Raw genomic sequence first — 19,582 nt, 5'->3', positions numbered from 1 at the left:
TGTCCACCGGTGACCATGGGCTGTACGTGGAGGGAGAGAAGGGGGAGCTTCCGCACACAGGCCCAAACCATATGGACACCAGTGTGCTTGTGTATATATGTGTGTGTGTGTGTGTGTGTGTGTGTGTGTGTGTGTGTGTGTGTGTGTGTGTGTGTGTGTGTGTGTGTGTGTGTGTGTGTGTGTTTGTGTGTGTGTGTATGTGTTTGCATGTGCCAAAAGCTTTATCTTAAAGATGTGGGTATTCAAAAAGGCACACTGCTTCTTTCTCTTTGAGCATACTCAGCCTGTTAAAACAATAAAAGTCACTGGACTGGAAAATGCACAGGCAGGCCCATAGGACACAAAAGCAATTCCAGATGATATTGGGTTGGGTCTGTTGAGATTCAGCGCTAGCAGAAGGGCAGACACTGAGGATTATTAATGATGTTCCTATGGAACTCTACAGGCTGCCCCTGGCTATAAGAGCCCACCATAGCGACAATAAGCCAATGGCTCTCCTTGCTGCATTCTGACGCAATTCAGAGTGAATGGTGTGAGTGTGTGTGTGTGTGTGTGTGTGTGTGTGTGTGTGTGTGTGTGTGTGTGTGTGTGTGTGTGTGTGTGTGTGTGTGTGTGTGTGTGTGTGTGCGTGTGCGTGTGATGCACCAGGACCTGATCCTCTGTAATGAGCTAACATGAAGGATTCAAACACATGCTCCCCCTTATCATGTCAGAGTGAAAAGAAAGCATGTCCAAAACACCATCCGGCTATTCTATCAAAGAAACATATCATCAGGAAACAACAAATGAGCATTTATAGTTTGACTATGTACATACAAATCTAAGAGAATGCTTGTCTTCGACCTATTGAGACTTGCAAATATCAAAATGAAGTCCAAAACAATGATACAATAACATGTCGTGGATCTCTTGGCCTCCTGCCACCTCAGCCTAATAGTTTGTCGGGGTGACTCTAATTGTGGGTGGTGGACCTGGGGGAGGGGATGGCGCGCGGCTTGCTGTTGATGTACGTGGCCCAATAGACCAGGTTGAAGATGAAGAACAGTACAGGGAAGATGATGCGTGAGACCTTGTCCACTCTGCTGACGCGGTTGTAGGACTTTATGGCTTCCACGTATGAGTCGTCCATTTTAGGGACCTTGTGGCTGTGGTGGTGGTGGTGGTGTGTAGCTCTGGTGGCACTCCTTGAGACGGTGGTTAAACCTGGGTCCTTTACCACGTTGATGGTGTAGGTAGTTCCGACAATGTTGAATGTGTTATTGGCCTTTTTGGAAAGGGAGGCAGATTCTCTTCTCTGTAAAGAGAAGAGAAACTGAGAGAATCAGGGCTGGATCATCAAACCTAACAAAGGTCTTGTTTTCAAAATGACAACATTACCTGGGACTGTTTTGACTGGGGGTGCAATGATGCTCAAGATGCATGATGGGAACATAATAACATCCATATTTTGCACCATTGGGAGCTAAGCTGAAAGAACTCAAGGCCCTAGTGTAGGGATCGGGGCTGTAGCCCTACCAGCCGAGACAAAAGGCCAGGGTCATAGAACATTACGCATCTACGCTCCAATAAGTGGCAAATCACATGAGCCTCCCTGACAAAATATGCATACATCACAGTGAGAATAGGAACGCCCCAGGGCATGGCATACACAGGTCAGAGGTTTATGGGCAATATTATGGTTTAATTTCAGAGAGGCTTGTTATTTTCTGAACCATTGAAAGAAATGGGGCAGAGCAGAGTAGTGGGCAGGGTTTGTCTAGGCTGATGGCACTGGAGAATTAGTGGTAGGGTAAGAGCAGAGCAGGATGAATCAATGCACCTGTAAACAGACCTGACAAACTACCCTCCGAGGACTGGGGCTGTACTGTATATAGGCCATAGATTAGGAATGAAGCCAAGGGGATATAAAACAGATGGGCTGGGAACAGTTTTAGGTCTCAAAATCCTACCTCAGGAAATTCTTAGATACTTTTTCATGTCAGAATAACACCTACAGCTGAGACATTCATATGCTGTATTACATTAGTATGGCCAGGCTTGCATCAACAAGGTGTTGATTCATGTATTAATAGGGCAAATGGGATATAACAACTAGGGTTCTATGATGTATTTTTGTCTTAAACCACAACATCAAGGAGAACTGGCCAATCCAATTGGATAAGCAGGCCAGTCAGGGGGGCTAACACAGGGGTTAATGGTTTGCATTTCACCTCAGATGTACAAGGTGAATGGAGGCTACAGAATGCACAGAGGACATGAACAATAGCGCTCCATCCGTTCCAAAACAGCAACAAACTACCAGAGGGGCTTCAAACCAGAATAAAGTAGCAGTGATGATGTTCAACAGAGAAAAAAAGAGTATGTTGTCTGTCTGACTGTCTGTGATCCTGCCTGGGCTGGGCCAGGGCTCTATTTGCTGGGCTGGGCCAGGGCTCTGTTTGCCGGGCTGGGCCAGGGCTCTGTTTGCCAGTGCTGGGCCAGGGCTCTGTTTGCCAGTGCTGGGCCAGGGCTCTGTTTTCCAAAGCTGGGCCAGGGCTCTGTTTTCCAAAGCTGGGCCAGGGCTCTGTTTGCCAGTGCTGGGCCAGGGCTCTGTTTGCCCGGGCTGGGCCAGGGCTCTGTTTGCCCGGGCTGGGCCAGGGCTCTGTTTGCCCGGGCTGGGCCAGGGCTCTGTTTGCCCGGGCTGGGCCAGGGCTCTGTTTTCCCGGGCTGGGCCAGGGCTCTGTTTGCCAGGGCTGGGCATGCACTCTGGCTCTATCTCATGCCAATATCAGTGGAGAGGGAGTCTTTTAGTGGTGACGACTGCTGCCCCCTGGACGCCCTGAGGCTTTCACAGGGTATTGATTCCTCCTGATCCAACAACACCCCGGGCCCCTTATATCACAGCTTAGATCAGCATGAGTAAGGGATAACTATTAACAAGCGTCTCATGACCTTTACCACAGCTACCTAAGCTTATTTATCCCCGGCATCAGGTCTGCTCTCAGCCTACCACGCTGACATACAAGGCCCTGCTAGTACACACGCGCCAATCAGCTTAGTGGCGAGGGACTCCATAATATCATTTTGAGTTACGTAGTCTGAGATACAGGCAGAGGCAACCATAGTATGGGGCTTTGTTTAGAAAGTAATGTTCTTCAAAACATTGTGTGCCACTATACACAAGAGTACACCAAAATAGCTTGAGGGCAGACAAACTTTGTGTGATTATATTAATGCTTTCGGCTAGCTTGGGGCGTGAAGACTCCTCCGTGTGTTTGTGTGTGTGTGTATATGAGTACCCCTTGGCCCTGAATGGGGAGTGTTGGGAGACATTGCCTGTGCATTTGTATGTGTATGTGAGTGTGTGAGGGTGTTTGTGTACAAGGCTGAACGTGTCTTGATGTGAGTGTATGCAGGGGTAACAGAGTCGGTTGGGTCTTACAGTGTCTCTCTGGGTCTGTGTTCGGAGAGTAGGTGCCTTATGAGTTATGGCTAAGAGTACCAATACATGTCTCTGTGCTCTGTGTGTGTACTGTACGTGTCTGTACGTGCAGCCTTTGTGCTTGGATGTGACAGCACATCTTGGGGCTATAAGTGTGTCCCAGTGTGTGAGTGTGTGACAAATGTTTTTGGAGTTAGAGTAGACGTGTGTGCACGGACATGGCTTGGGGAAAAAGTGTCTATCTGTGTGTGTCCGTGTTTGCATGTGTGTGTTTGAGAGTACAGTATACCATAGGTGTATGTATATGTGTGTGTATTTGTGTGTGTCTGTGCAGGTGGCCTGGCTTGCTGGGAACGATGACAGCTGTAGAGGTGGCTGGTCCCCACATAGACCTGACTGCAGCACAGGCTCATTACTGCAGTGTGTGTTACAGACTGTCTGTCAGCCAGCATGAATTAAACATGCCTTCAAATCCCTAATCAAGGTCAGCTCTGCTTCTCCCCTGCGCTAATTCCCTAAAATGTTATCATGTTATGGAAATCCAACCCAATATATGTTTTGTAATTCAATCAGTTCTTATCAGTCAATAATCACAGAAAGCTGACTAACTTGTCTGTGCCTGTACCCCTGACTATCACGCCCTGAGTCTCCAGTGGCGAGAAGAGAGGAGAGAGAAACCTCATTAGTTTGCATGAATGGTGCTGCTGCTACTGCCGACCAGGCCCACATGGCTGGCATGTCTAACAGGACACATCGGACTAAAAAGGGCAACATTGAGAGTCAGAGGAGCTCCACAGCCACTGAGGTAAATTACCTAACATCGACCCTCCTCTGGCTCCTCACTCCCAGCATCAACTGAGACACAGCCTCTCACAGCCTCTCAGAGGCTCTCCTCAGGGCCCCATGCCAATAGGGTCACCATCTGGCCCCATCAGGAGAAGGCTGCAGCCACAGCCTCTGATGAACAGGAGTGCTACTCCCAACAGGACACTCAGCTAAGAGTCCTTCCCCTCTCTCCGAGGAACGGCCTTTTGATTACACTCACTTCATACACACATCTTCCCCTGTGAAGCTCTTAAATGAGGATAAAGAATACAGAGTTTCATCCAGCAGCTCTCCTGAAGCTTTTATCAGTGAGGGACTGTGATGGGTGTGCTATCGCTCCACGAGTGACCCCTACCCTCACGTATCCATCACCACAAACTGCCTGCTCAGCACAGCCCAGAGAACACAGGACAGACATCCAGCTGCTGCTGCCTTTAAGACAAAGCAACAAAGACAAATCTTCCTCCACTTACTGCATTGTAATTCACATAACCATCTGTCCCTCAGTGACTACAGAAAGGCTTCATGTCAGCAATACGCCATGGTGTCAATCATCCAGTCCACTTACAAAGAACTTAAGAGTGTTTAACTGATGGTTGTGAGTCCTTCATACTCAGCATATTCTAAAATGGATTTGTGACACTGTAAACATCTGTTGCAGTGACTGAAAGCCTGAGATATTTCTACAAATATTGACTTGGGTTGACAGAAGCACATTAAATAGTAGACTTTAGACTTGTAAATCGAGTCTCAGATATTCCACTTTAAAACTTCCCAGGAGTTCACCACTTACTTTTAAAGGGATATTTCGGGATTTTGGCAAGAGTCAGATGAACAAATGGATACCATTTTCATGTTTCTGCATCCAGTATGAACGAAGTTAGAGGTAGTTTCAGGAGCCAATACTATCTAGAATTAGCGCAATGACAGGAAGTCTATGGTATCTACTAGCATGCTAGCAGTTACCAGAGTTGCAGTCATTGCACTAACGCCAGTTAGCAATTGGGCTACGCTAGTTCTCAACTTCCTTGAAACTGCGCACAGAGACAAAAAAATGGGGAAGTAGATAAAGGGCTTTATTGCCAAAATCCTGAAATATCCCTTTAATATCCTCACAGCTGTTCACATGAAACACATCCCCTGATTGCACCCAAACTTTCCTAACTTTTCTAGCATCAAAATGCCTACTAGCATTTTTGCGCACCCTGAGTGTCAAAATCACAATGTTTAATGAGATCCTCATATAACCCCATGCCTTAATTATCACTATCTTGCACTGTCTCGCACTGTCTCTCTCAGTGTGTCTGTGTGTGAGGTACACTGGGGTTTATGTGCTGTACGTGTCTCTGTGTATGAGATACAGTGTGTCTATGTATAATACACACTGTTTTAATTTGTACAGTGCATTCAGAAAGTATTCAGACCCTTTGACTTTTTCAACATTTTGTTACCTTACAGCCTTATTCTAAAATGGATTAAATTGTTTTTTCTTCTTCTCATCAATCCACACACAATACCCCATAATGACAAAGCAAAAACAGGTTTGTAGATTTTTTTGCAAATATATAAAAAAATTCTAAGTATTCAGACCCTTTACTCAGTACTTTGTTGAAGCACCTTTGGCAGTGATTACAGCCTCGAGTCTTCTTGGGTATGACGCTACTTGCATTTGGGGAGTTTCTCTCATGTCAGGTGGGATGGGGAGCGTCGCTGCACAGCTATTTTCAGGTCTCTCCAGAGATGTTCGATCGGGTTCAAGTCCGGGCTCTGGCTGGGCCACTCAAGGAATTTCAGAGACTTGTCCCAAAGCCCCTCCTGCATTGTCTTGGCTGTGGGCTTAGGGTTGTTGTCCTGTTGGAAGGTAAACCTTCGCCCCAGTCTGAGGTCCTGTGTGCTCTGGAGCAGGTTTTCATCAAGGATCTCTCTGTACTTTGCTCCGTTCATATTTTCCTCGATCCTGACTAGTCTCCCAGTCCATGTTGCTGAAAAACATCCCCACAGCATGATGCTGCCACCACCATGCTTCACTGTAGTGATGGTGTCAGGTTTCCTCCAGACGTGATGCTTGGCATTCAGGCCAAAGAGTTCAATCTTGGTTTCATCAGACCAGAGAATCTTGTTTCTCATGGTCTGAGAGTCCTTTAGGTGCCTTTCGGCAAACTCCAAGCAGGCTGTCGTGTGCCTTTTACTGAGGAGTGGCTTACTTCTGGCCACTCTACCATAAAGGCCTGATTAGTGGAGTGCTGCAAGGATGGTTTTCCTTCTGGAAGGTTCTCCCATCTCCACAGAGGACCTCTGTCAAAGTGACCAATGGGTTCTTGGTCACCTCCCTGACCAAGGCCCTTCTCCCCCGATTGCTCAGAGTCTTGGTGGTTCCAAACTTCTTCCTTTTAAGAATGATGGAGGCCACTGTGTTCTTAGGGACCTTCAATGCTGCAGACATTTTTTGGGACCATTCCCTAGATCTGTGCATCGACACAATCCTGATTCTGAGCTCCACGAACAATTCCTTCCACCTCATGGATTAGTTTTTGCTCTAACATGCACTGTCAACTCTGGGACCTTATATAGACATGTGTGTGCCTTTCCAAATCATGTCCAATCTATTGAATTTACCACAGGTGGACTCCAATCGAGTTGTAGAAACATCTCAAGGATGATCAATGGAAACAGGATGCACCTGAGCAACATTTTGCGTTTCATAGCAAAAGGTCTGAATACTTAAGTCAATAGTTTTTCTGTGCAAACATTTCTAAAAACTTGTTTTCACTGTGTCAATATGGGGTATTGTCCATTTTACAATAAGGCTGTAACGTAACAAAATGTTGAAAAAGTGAAGGGGTCTGAATACTTTCCGAATGCACTGTATATTGTTGGATGCTGCTGGGGAATGTATGTGTGTGATATACAATGTTTTTTCTGTGCTCAGGATACCTGCTCTGGGAGTTGTCCACCCCCAACCCTACTGCACACTCTGTCGTGTCCAGGAACAGAGATCCTCCTCTGTGGGGTTGTTAATTAATAAATAAAGTGTCTCTTTACAGATTACCCAGGGCTGCCTTCGCCAGGAGGCTGGGATAGGATCTTCTGTCAGTGTTTCTCCTCATTCCCACTACAATACAATATGAGAGCTCTGACCAGCTTCCCTCGCCGCATCTCTGAGCAATTAGCTCTGAATACGCTCATTTTTCAGGAGGTTATCAGTAGAGGATAGATAGAGAGCATATAATCTAGAATGAGCAAAACGCCACTCCACTCTAGAGAGGGAGAGAGTGAGAGAGAGAGCAACCCGAGGAGTGAGCCAAGGAGGAGACAAATACACTATCTAGCAGATTAATGAGGATGGAGACAGTTGTGATTAGCTACTTCTGCACAACAACAGCAAAGCACACAAAGAGGGAGCAGGGCTTTTACGGGATGTGTGAGCAGTTACATTATCCAGTTTTAACCTTTGAAGTACTGAAACTACCTCCATGTACTGTAGGTATACCATAGCTACAGAACTCACCCTCATCTCCTGGGCCTCCTTCTTGCCGTCCCATGCCCAGCTGCGCTTGGTGAAGTAGTTTACTGTGGCAAACTCTATCAGGGCGGAGAAGACAAAGGCATAGCATACTGCCATGAACCAGTCCATAGCTGTGGCATAGGCCACCTTGGGCAGGGAGTTCCTGGCACTGATACTCAGGGTTGTCATGGTCAGAACTGTTGTGACCCCTGGGGACAAAAATAAGAGAAGCAAAGGGAAAGAGAGAGTGAACACACACACATACAGTACACACATACCCAATTGGGCTGAACAACAGTAAACATAACTGTGTGTCATGGAAAGAAAAAGCATCATCCTTGAACATTCAGTACATGGTGTCACAGGGTGTCCTGACATACTTCAGAAAGTATTCATACCCCTTGACTTATTCCACATTTTGTTGTATTACAGCCTGAATTCAAAAAAGTTCTCGCAGGTAGCGTTCTCCTGACATCTGCCAAATCCATATTTGTCCGTCGGACTGCCAGATGGTGAAGCGTGATTCATCACTCCAGAGAACGCGTTTCCACTGCTCCAGAGTCCAATGACGGCTAGCCTTACACCGCTCCAGCCGAAGCTTGGCATTGCGCATGGTGATCTTAGTCTTGTGTGCGGCTGCTCAGCCATGGAAACCCATTCCAGATGAACAGTTCTTGTGCTGATGTTGCTTCCAGAGGCAGTTTGGAACTTGGTAGTGGTTCTGTGAGCTTCCATTCTGTGAGCTTGTGTGAGCTACCACTTCACGGCTGAGCCGCTGTTGCTCCTAGACATTTCCACTTAACAATAACAAAACAAACTGACTTGCTGGAAAGGTGGCATCCTATGACGCTGCCACATTGAAAGTCACTGAGCTCTTCAGTAAGGCCATTCTACTGCCAATGTTTTTCTATGGAGATTGCATGTCTGTGTGCTCGATTTTATACACTTGTCAGCAACGGGTGTGGCTGAAATAGCTGAATCCACTAATTTGAAGGGGTGTCCACATACTTTTGAATATATAGTGTATATTTAAAAGCCAGGGCAATTCATGGGGGAGTGAGGAAAGATGGTTTTGGGAGAGTGGCTTGTACGCCTCTCCAGGTCTCGCACCCACTGTGAAATTTGGTGGAGGATCGGTGATGACACCCCCCACGGTGCTTCAGCGAGGCTGGAATCGGGCAGATTTGTCTTTGTGAAGGACGCATGAATCAAGCCACGTACAAGGTTGTCCTGGAAGAAAACTTGCTTCCTTCTGTTCTGACAATGTTCCCCAACTCTGACGATTGGTTTTTCCAGCAGGACAATGCTCCATGCCACACAGCCAGGTCAACCAAGGTGTGGATGGAGGACCACCAGATCAAGACCCTGTCAGGGCCAGCCCAATCTCAGGACCTGAACCCCATTGAGAACCTCTGGAATGTGATCAAGAGGAAGATGGATGGTCACAAGCCATCAAACAAAGACAAGCTGCTTGAATTTTTGCGCCAGGAGTGGCATAAAGTCACCCAACATCAATGTGAAAGACTGGTGGAGAGCATGCCAAGATGCATGAAAGCTATGATTGAAAATCAGGGTTATTCTACCAAATATTGATTTCTGAATTCTTAATAGTTAAAACATTTGTATTGTGTTGTTTAAAAATGAATATGAACTTATTTTCTTTGCATTATTCGAGGTCTGACAACACTGTATCTTTTTTGTTATTTTGACCAGTTGTCATTTTCTGCAAATAAATGCTCTAAATGACAATATTTTTATTTGGAATTTGGGAGAAATGTTGTCAGTAGTTTATAGAATAAAACAAAAATGTTAATTTTACCCAAACACATACCTATAAATAGTAAAACAAGACAAACTGATTATTTTGCAGTGGTCTCTCAATTTTTTCCAGAGCTGTATATATGTATTTTTACATTTTTATAAAAGTACAGACACAGAGTTTCAAACTGGTATATCATACACTGCAGTTTGGGGGGAGGTTATGATGCTTTGAAAGTTGATAAACGTGTTTTCCCACTTAGGAGACAAGTAGGATTGTCCTCCAGAAAGTAGTCCTGAACTTTCTCCCACTGAGCTTTGTCAATAACACCAGCTAAATTCAGGGCTGTAGCAACATTTTTACAGTTCTCCATAGGTATATCCCTCAAAAAATAATAAAAACCTGATTGTAAAAATGTTTTTATTCCCAATTCAGATAGCAGAGTTAGTGTTTCAGATGCAGCTACAATCTAACCTCTCCATCCCTGGCTCCAGAGCTGCCTAACATCTGTCCATGCCCTCTACTATACCGGCTCCCTAAGTCTCACAGAGCCGCGGATTGGAGTCGCCCCACAGGAGAGCTCCGCTGAGCTTGTCTGATGATACACAATAATCCCTGTATTGATACAGTGCAGGCGGCTAGGCAGTCCCCTGCCATCTGTCTGCAGAACTTGGAACAACTACTTCATAGGGGGAAGAGGAGCCATGGGTGGATGGGAGAGAGAAGGGGCTGCTTTGGAACAGATGCAGCAGCCTGGCAGAGTGGTGCTGCACTTGATATGGAAACCCTGCTGGCTGATCACCTCATGGAAATGTGAGGAGCGCATACTGTGACCTGCAGCTGGAAAGAGATGCCAACTACCACAATGTCCATGATGGTGGGTAGGGGAGAAGCCTACCAGGGGCTGTAGGCGTTAAGTAATTGGACAGACCTCCTCCATTGACCACATCCATTGTGTTGGAGGCTGTATTGACCACCTCCATCATGTCTGACAGTGTGACACAGCCATCATATCCACAGTGAGATTTCATTTCACTTTCCTGGCATTGTTTGACACTTAAAAGCTTTGAGGAAAAATCCCCTGCCACCACGGATGTCATTACACAGGCAATCAGAAACACTGAGACTGAGATACTGATTAGATTTGTCCATCTAGACCAGCAGCTAGAAGACATAGCACAGAAACATTCCAAACGTGGCTGTGCAATACTCTTACTGTGTGTCAGGCCCAATGTAGATTTGAATTACAATACAGGAAAAGATTTTAGAGGATAAATCAATTGCTGTGTGAAATGTGAATCTTTTATAGGTCATTGTGCCCACTGGCCTTTGTATTCTACGTCTCCGGGAATTTAAAGAACGAAATGAGAGGAGAGCAGAGAATGGGTGTCCATCAAAGCCGATATAAGCAATCATTCCACTTCAGCTGTTCCCACTTGCCGCATCTGTTAGAAGAAAATATAGGCTCAGAAAATGGACATTGTGCAGCTGAAGAGGTCAACTCATTTCACCACCTCCTAAATAAGAAACGTGAACTTATGGTCTTACTGTTGATTTATGCAGAAGATATAACTAGCCCCATTACTATGTTTGTTAGGTGACTACATTTAAAAACTGTTATAATCGGTAGCATTGAGACTGCCCTGTATTGCTTATATACTTAATGTGCATCGTCAATGAGAAAAATATAGCATCATTTAATATTAGTCAGTGCTAAAGTTGTAGAAAATATTGACAATTGGCAAATCCAATCTCCCCATATTAAAAAAGATCAGGCAATTAAAAAATATCAATGGAGATTGTATTGTGTCCACTGTGTAATGCGTTCGCTCAAACCATAAATCATACATTACACTTGGGTGAATGAGAAAATTACAAACCGGATTTTCCACCAAAAAATATAAGGTCATTTCAGCCAGATCCTCCGACCAGGCCATCCGCCAGGGAACAAATTATTGATTAAATATCATCTTTTGAACAGTGCCCGGGAGCCACTCATACTCATAAATGTAGGTTGGAGAATTGGCTGCTCTTTATACGAGACAAGTCACCAGTTTTTCCTAAAACATTTAGACAGTTTTAAAGCCCTGTGGATGGCTCAGAGAGCAGGAGGTTATCAGGGTCTGGTTGTGAATAGCAGTTAAAGTGACTGTCCAGTCAGGGAGGATAGTCTCAATCTGAAACCTCCTCCCAGCTAACAGCAGGACACCTGTTAACCTGGACCAGTCCTGTGCCCTGAGGCCATTCTCACTTTCATTAACTCCACACCTGTCCTTTAAACAATGTTGTGCCTTTGTGCACTTCCATTACAAGTGAGAGTTTGCTCATATTGAGTAGGCAACAAACACACATACTGCTGTGTTTGCTGAATGATTCCCAATGACCTTGGCCTTGTTTCAACTGAACCTCCATTAGAAAACACATGAGATGTTGTTCTTGAAAGGGTTGACAGACTAACAGCTTCTTACTGTGACTTTTCTTGGCAATGAAAGGCCTTTGTTTTACAAGGAAGTCAGTCATAGAGCTGAGGTGAAGGCCCCTCCTTCATGAGAGGAATATGGGACTGTGAGAATGGAGAATCCGAGGCGAGGAATATACCAGATCATTTCCACATGGCTGTAAGTATGTGAACTCCTCTTTTTTTTTTTCACCTTACATGCAAAGCAAATCAAATCAAATCATAGTGGCTAGCCACTGTGCTTCACTGCATGCCCTGCCCTGCCCTGCCCTGCTCTCAAACACTAATTAGCTGCCAAACAGAGGCCTGCTCTTACTGCAGGGCGAGGAACTTTGGGTTGCCATGACACAGTCCTCATGGCAGGCTGAGAGGTGAAGCCGTGGGTCTCCATAAACGAGGAGAGAGGAGGGGGAACAATGTGCCGCACACTCTTATTTTGGAGTGTGGGTTAAACTGATTAGAAGAAACATATGCTGGCTGACCTCTTTACATGAGAGGCACTAGGTAGTGAGATTAATGTTTTTCAATGACTCCATTTGTCCAATTAGTCATGTTTCCAGAACTGTTAGTCACAGTATAAAGAGCTAGTGGCCGGGTGTCATGCACAAGATCAGCTGTGGTGAAACCTGTCAAATATCAAAGCTGTATGATTTACACACAGATACATTTGTAGGTATGTTAGTGACTCATGTTTGTGGCGGTCTGTGCATTAAAGTTGCATATGCTAGCTGTAACAACAAACAAAATGTCTTTGCCAATTCTTCTGCATAATTTGAAGTCAAAGTGTTATACTACTAGCCTACAATAATACCGTATGTGTCAGCAGACCATAATATACTCAATTTTCTTGGTGTTTCTTGAGCTTCAGTTACCGTTTGAAAGTTTTAGGCCTAGTTTGGGAAATGTTTTCTCCAACTGGAGGTTTGACTGTTTTCATTATTTACCTCGACATTGCTTTGGAGGGCTGAGCACAACTTTTCTGTTACTATCATTTCCCCGAAGCGTGAATAGGCTGCCATTTCTTTCTAGTCTACCAACTCAATTTGGCAGAGCTCATGTTTCATTCTGCTCCATCACAGAGGAAGCAGGATCTCACCCTTCCTAAGTCTCCATAGCGATGTTGGCAGGATCAGCTGTGTTTTGCACCTGATACGTCTGCCCCACAAAAAGTGTTGACAAAGCCAGACACCTTGCCAAAGTTAGCAAGAGCTCAATAAGCAATAATGTCTTAAAACTTGGCTGGCTGAAACTTTCTGCAAGACACGTTCAATATCCCGGCGCGAGAGATGCAACTGCAACATTTCTTTGTATCACTCCGTCCCTGGAGGTGAACAGACTCACTTTCTCCAAGTTAATTCCTTTCCAAGTTTGCTGGCGCTAATCTGTAATTAATTAGGTGGTTTTGCGGTGGCCAAGTTAATTACAGGTCAATCCTGTGATCCAAGAACAGTTTTAAACCCAAATGAATCACTGTCCAAGACCCAACAGAGCCAACATGGGCACCAAGCTGCTTTTTACACTTCGCTGTGTGAACCACAACTTCTCAATGATGAACTTTTTCTACCCCTCCCCTGGCACTCCAATTTACTGAACGCATCTGATGATGTGAACAAAAGCAGCTCCACAAATGCGTAAGCTGCCGTAGCTGAACACTTGTTTTGATGTAGCTTCATAATTTAAACAACAGCACTCCAAACTGTCGGAATGGTTCAGTTACTTGTTAAGTGCATTTCGAGGTTAAGGAGATAGGGGAAGTCACTCAACGAATATGGTTAAGGAGATAGGGGAAGTAACTCAACGAATACGGTTAAGGAGATAGGGGAAGTAACTCAACGAATACGGTTAAGGAGATAGGGGAAGTAACTCAACGAATACGGTTAAGGAGATAGGGGAAGTAACTCAACGAATACGGTTAAGGAGATAGGGGAAGTAAATCAACGAATACGGTTAAGGAGATAGGGGAAGTAACTCAACGAATACGGTTAAGGAGATTGGGGAAGTAACTCAACGAATACGGTTAAGGAGAAAGGGGAAGTCACTCAACGAATACGGTTAAGGAGATAGGGGAAGTAAATCAACGAATACGGTTAAGGAGATAGGGGAAGTAACTCAACGAATACGGTTAAGGAGAAAGGGGAAGTAACTCAACGAATACGGTTAAGGGGAAAGGGGAAGTCACTCAACGAATACGGTTAAGGAGATAGGGGAAGACACTCACCGAATACAGTGCGGGCGGGAACCGACTCTCTGTTTAGCCAGAAGGAGACCTGAGACAGGATGACAGTCATGATGCACGGGAGGTAGGTTTGAATCACAAAATAGCCAATTTTCCTTTTCAAATGGAAATACGTTGTCATCACTACATATTCTCCTGAGGGGGGAGAGAGAGAGGGAGAGACAGAGAGAGAGAGGGGGAGAGAGAGAGAGAGATGCAGAGGACATTAATTATTAATACAGCTCATGTTCAGTCCAGATAAACACAAGCACCCTGCTGAAATATTCAGAACCATATTTATGAAAGTAAATACAGTTGAATACATGCTAGCACAGCACTGGGAACATTTTAATGCAGTGGCATGCATGCTAGCAAAGGGAAGCCGAGTGTGGGAAGCCGAGTGTCTGTTTGTGAGAGTGGATGTTAACTGATCGCTTGTGTACCACAGTGTCTGGTTGTTAATCGCCTCGTCAAAAACGAAGTCCATGGTATAAAAATTGCTAAATAGGGGTAGGAACCTATGTATGCCGATTTTTTATCTGGAGCACACTTCTGGCAAAACAGAATTCAGTTTTCCTCCAGGTTTTCTGCCATCTTCTGCAACATTACAAACTAGCATAGGTAACAACTCTCTGCAAAATGTCTCCTACCCGGTATGAAAACAGTAACGGACATTACACGCAGCAGCAACGGCCATGTGGGGGAGGGTTCTTGAAATGCAACATCCAATCAAAATCTTGCCGCTGGGAGCCAGCAGACCATTCAGACCTCCAACTGAACGACGTATGGCTACGCGAGACTAGGTTGTTAAAGGCAAAGATTGGTTTTCCCACCACTGTTGGTTCGGATTAGATCTGTTGCCCTTGGCAGCAGTAATACGCCGACAAAAAGAGCTAGTGTGTGTGTGATAGGGCTGAGAGTAGCACACCTACTGTACCTGTGTGGGTTCAGCTCCTTAGGAAGAGAAATATGTGATACAGTATGACTGGCTATTAAATATGTCCTCTCACGACTACTGTGTTTTAAAAACATTGCCTTGATCCACAGCCACCAATGTGCTGAGAACCTTTCCTGGATGACAGATACACTCCGCCTACAGTACATGCTGAGTAGAGGTGACACATGTACACTATGTTTATTGACATGGGAAGACAGGAAAATTAAATAGTACTAAAAGAACCGATATTCCCTATCCTGAAGCCTGTATGTCCAGTATGTACCACAAATACTGAGAAAACCATGTGGTACAAGATTCATTGTGGTATCTCAGATTGATCTCACATTCAGTGGTTGAAGGCAGTGATGTGAGTCAGTAATGAGAGTCAGTGATGTGTCACTAATGTGAGTCAGTATGAGGCGTCTCTGTGGTGCCACAGTGAATGTACACAAAGGACTGTTCCAACACAATCTACTCTATTGGGGCTGTGTACAGGGTACAACCCTCCTCAGTCCCTATCGGCCTCACCCTGCCTACCTCTATCACTGCAGCCATGAAACCAGACTGAGACAGTGACAGTAGTAAAACAAAGGGACCTAATCCATCACAGTGACTAAGTAGAGGTTAGTCATTATCTGTCTCTCACAGGGACCTGCCTTTTAGAGAGAAGGCCACTTAAATGACTTCCCTGATTTGAATAGCAGTCTGTGCCTGGTAAAAACAGGTTGACACTCCCCTAAGAGAAGAGAGACAAAACTGTCAAAATTGTGGGTGTTGTAGATAAAGGGATTTCACAGCTGCTATGGAAATCAGAATTTAAGATCAAATGAATGGCTGATCAACTGTGCTGGCTGACAGAATTTCCTATAATTTAGTGCCAATTCAAATGGACTCCAGACCAGAGCTCAATCAGAGGAAAAGTGGAGTTCTCCCTCCTGCTCCAAGGCTCCTTATCTTTCTACTACTGCGGAATTGTTATCTTACCGCTGAACAAGTTGAACATTTTTGCTCTTGGCTACCATTTAAAATACTTGCTAAAACTGCAGATCAAATGTGTGTTCAATCTGAAATCAGGGTGCCTGTGTCTTCTTAGATTAAATACCATGTAAATGGGAGCCGCCACAAAGATCGGTTCTCTTCATCTACCCTGAATTAAAAATTTTTGTTCACAGACGAAGTGTTGGATAACAGGACAGTTTGTCAGTCTCTCTCCACCAGCCTATAAGAAAGCCACTGCATTCAGTGATCAGCGGGCACCTCCTTCCCCCAAACTCAGCAAGTCTTCCTTTCAGTGGGGAGACCTTACTGACCCCAATAACACTAGCAGAGACCAATCGATGAGGCAGCCACTTGCACAGCAACTCAGATAAATTACTTAACAAAAAGACACAAATGGAATCTGTAAGTATATGCCAACGGTGTACAAAGGAAAATGGAAAAGGGAGAGAAATTAATTCATCCAAATTGTCATGCACGCCAGGAGTTGAAAAGAGAGACTTTCAAAGCAGATGTTCCATTAGTTATAACCTTTGTTCTGATGTTGTCTCAGTGTCAATGCCTTGATCATATGGCATAATAGAACTTGTGCTGGAACTGCATGTTACTGTGAAAAGTGCCAGATAGGTTGTAAGGGTACCTGTGCTGGAACTCATGGATTCTTTCCCAATATCGTGGCCTAGTAGATCATACTGGTTTAGCCTTGAACCATCCTTCGCTACGACTACAGAATCCTCATCTCCTTTGGTCCAGATATAGACAACCTCATTGTTGGTATACGCATCTGAGAGAGAGAGAGAAAGCGAGAGAGAAAGAGAAAGAGCGAGGGTAGGGAGGGGAGGGGAAGGGGGTGCAGATGGACAGATATACACACACACAGGTAGAGGCAGAGACAAAGAATGACAGTACTAAATGGCAGTTTTCAATGAGTGAATAACACTAGGCACTCTTTTCCATAATTCAGCAGTGCTACCATTGGCTGATTCTGATTCTGATGATGGCAACAAACAAAGGTTATAAGAAGGGGGGGGGGGGGGGGGGGGGCATTGATCTGAATAAATGCATGCCAATGAGAGTTTAATAAAAGCAGGCAGTGTTTTGATTAGTTTATAAATTTGGCAACTTGAACCCAAGGTACACCCGCATGAGGAATAATGTCATAAATAGGCTTTAAAATCCACAAGGTCAAACTTAGGGTGAGGAGCTTAAAAAGCATTAAAGAAACACACACCACACACACACACACACACACACACACACACACACACACACACACACACACACACACACACACACACACACACACACACACACACACACACACACACACACACATTACAGTAGAAGAGACCCCAAGCTGAGCCCAAGAACATAACTCACACATCAGCCTGAGGTTTGCTAATTACATTTTGATAGCCACAGAGAAGTTATAGTTTTATTCTCATGGGAGACCATTAATTATAATAGTTAATTCATCTACTTGTATGTGTCTTCATCTATTACAATTGTAATTGGTAATGAAAGGTATTATTCTGTCATCGTGTGTGTCCTCTATGGCTCTGTCTGTTTGTAAAGGAGCTACTCGGTGTGGTCAGACTCCCAGCTTCGCTCAGCAGAGAAGGTCAACTATGTCAAACACTTCCATTGTTATTCAAGGCTTTGAAATCTTTCACTACAATCTTTCACTTCTCTCTGGATGCACAGTACATGGAGAAATCCATGGCTGCATAATGTCAAGAATACAAGTCTCCATAACCAGTTGCAAGGATAATGCAGCATACCTAAATATCGCTGCTCAATACAATCCTAAAGAAAACAACATGACGAGGGCGCCATGACAGGAAACTATAGAAATTGAAATGAGTAAAACTGCATGTAAATGTTGTAGTAACATCTGCATGGCAACCTGTCTGGCTCTGAGATCCACTTTATGCAGAGTATAGCGTCATATATCTTCAGCCAATTAATTTTTTTAAATTCTGGACAGACAAAACAAACCCGATGCATCGAATGTGAAAATATGAAAGGCTCAGAGCTCGAAGGGAGGGAGAATAAAAGGTATGTACACTGAACAAAAATATAAATGCAACATGTAAAGTGTTGGTCCCATGTTTCATGAGCTGAAATAAAAGATCCCAGAAATATTCCATATGCACAAAAAGCTTATTTCTCTAAAATGTTGTGCACAAATTTGTTTACATCCCTGTTAGTGAGCATTTCTCCATTGCCAAGATAATCCATCCACCTGACAGGTGTGGCATATCAATTTGCTAATTAAAAAGCATGATCATTACACAGGTGCACCTTGTGCTGGGGACAATAAAGGGCCACTCTAAAATGTGCACTTTTGTCACACAACACAATGCCACAGATGTCTCAAGTTTTGAGGGAGAGTGCAATTGGCATGCTGACTGCAGGAATGTCCACCAGAGCTTTTGCCAGAGAATTGAATGGTTATTTCTGTACCATACGCTGCCTCCAACATCGTTTTGGAGAATTTGGCAGTACGTCCAACCGCGGACGATGTGTATGGAATCGTGTGGGCGAGCAGTTTGCTGATGTCATTGTTTTGAACAGAGTGCCAGTGGCGGTGGGGTTATGGTATGGGCAGGCATAAGCTACGGACAACGAACATAATTGCATTTTATCGATGGCAGTTTAAATGCACAGAGATACCATGATGAGATCCTGAGGCCCATTGTCATGCCATTCATACGCCGCCATCACCTCATGGTTCAGCATGATAATGCATGGCCCCAAGTTGCAAGGATCTGTACACAATTCCAGGAAGCTGAAAATGTCACAGTTCTTCCATGGCCTGCTTACTCACCAGACATGTCACCCATTGAGCATGTTTTGGATGCTCTGGTTCGACGTGTATGACAGTGTATTCCAGTTCCAGACAATATCCAGCAACTTCGCTCAGCCATTAAAGAGGAGTAGGACAACATTCCAAAGGCCACAATCAACATCCCGATCAAGTCTATGCGGAGATGTGTCGCGCTGCATGAGGCAAATGGTGGTCACACCAGATACTGACTGGTTTTCTGATCCACCTCCGTACCTTATTTTTAAGGTATTTGTGACCAACAGATGCATATCTGTATTCCCAGTCATGTGAAATCCATAGATTAGGGCCTAATTAATTAATTTAAATTGACTGATTAATCTGAAGAGATTAACTGCTTCTCTTCTAGTTTTTATGAGAAATATTGCTGTGACGAAAATTCCAGATCAATCAAATAACATTCAGCTCAGACACCCATCCATACCCCACAAGACATGCCACCAGGGGTCTCTTCAGACACCCATACATACCCCACAAGACATGCCACCAGGGGTCTCTTCAGACACCCATACATACCCCACAAGACATGTCACCAGGGGTCTCTTCATAGTCCCCAAGTCCAAAACAAATTCAAGGCAATGCTCAGTATTATACAGAGCCATGATCGCATGGAACTCC

General features: G+C 44.6%; 1 protein-coding gene across 1 annotated transcript in view; it reads right to left on the bottom strand.

Annotated features, from left to right (window-relative positions):
• Window positions 1–952: 952 nt before the first annotated feature.
• LOC120057545 (gamma-aminobutyric acid receptor subunit alpha-2-like) overlaps window positions 953–19,582 on the bottom strand; it is a 74,072-nt gene continuing 55,442 nt past the window's right edge. The window contains exons 7-10 of the mRNA XM_039006136.1: window positions 16,757–16,900; window positions 14,187–14,339; window positions 7,755–7,960; window positions 953–1,294 (exon numbers count right to left, since the gene is read on the bottom strand). Coding sequence (XP_038862064.1) covers window positions 953–1,294; window positions 7,755–7,960; window positions 14,187–14,339; window positions 16,757–16,900 — 845 coding nt within the window. The remainder of the gene's footprint in view (window positions 1,295–7,754; window positions 7,961–14,186; window positions 14,340–16,756; window positions 16,901–19,582) is intronic.

This window comes from Salvelinus namaycush, chromosome 12 (assembly GCF_016432855.1).
Source record: "Salvelinus namaycush isolate Seneca chromosome 12, SaNama_1.0, whole genome shotgun sequence".
Lineage (NCBI taxonomy): Eukaryota > Metazoa > Chordata > Actinopteri > Salmoniformes > Salmonidae > Salvelinus > Salvelinus namaycush.
The sequence above is the reverse complement of the archived record's forward strand: the minus strand, read 5'-3'. Positions and strand labels throughout refer to the sequence as shown.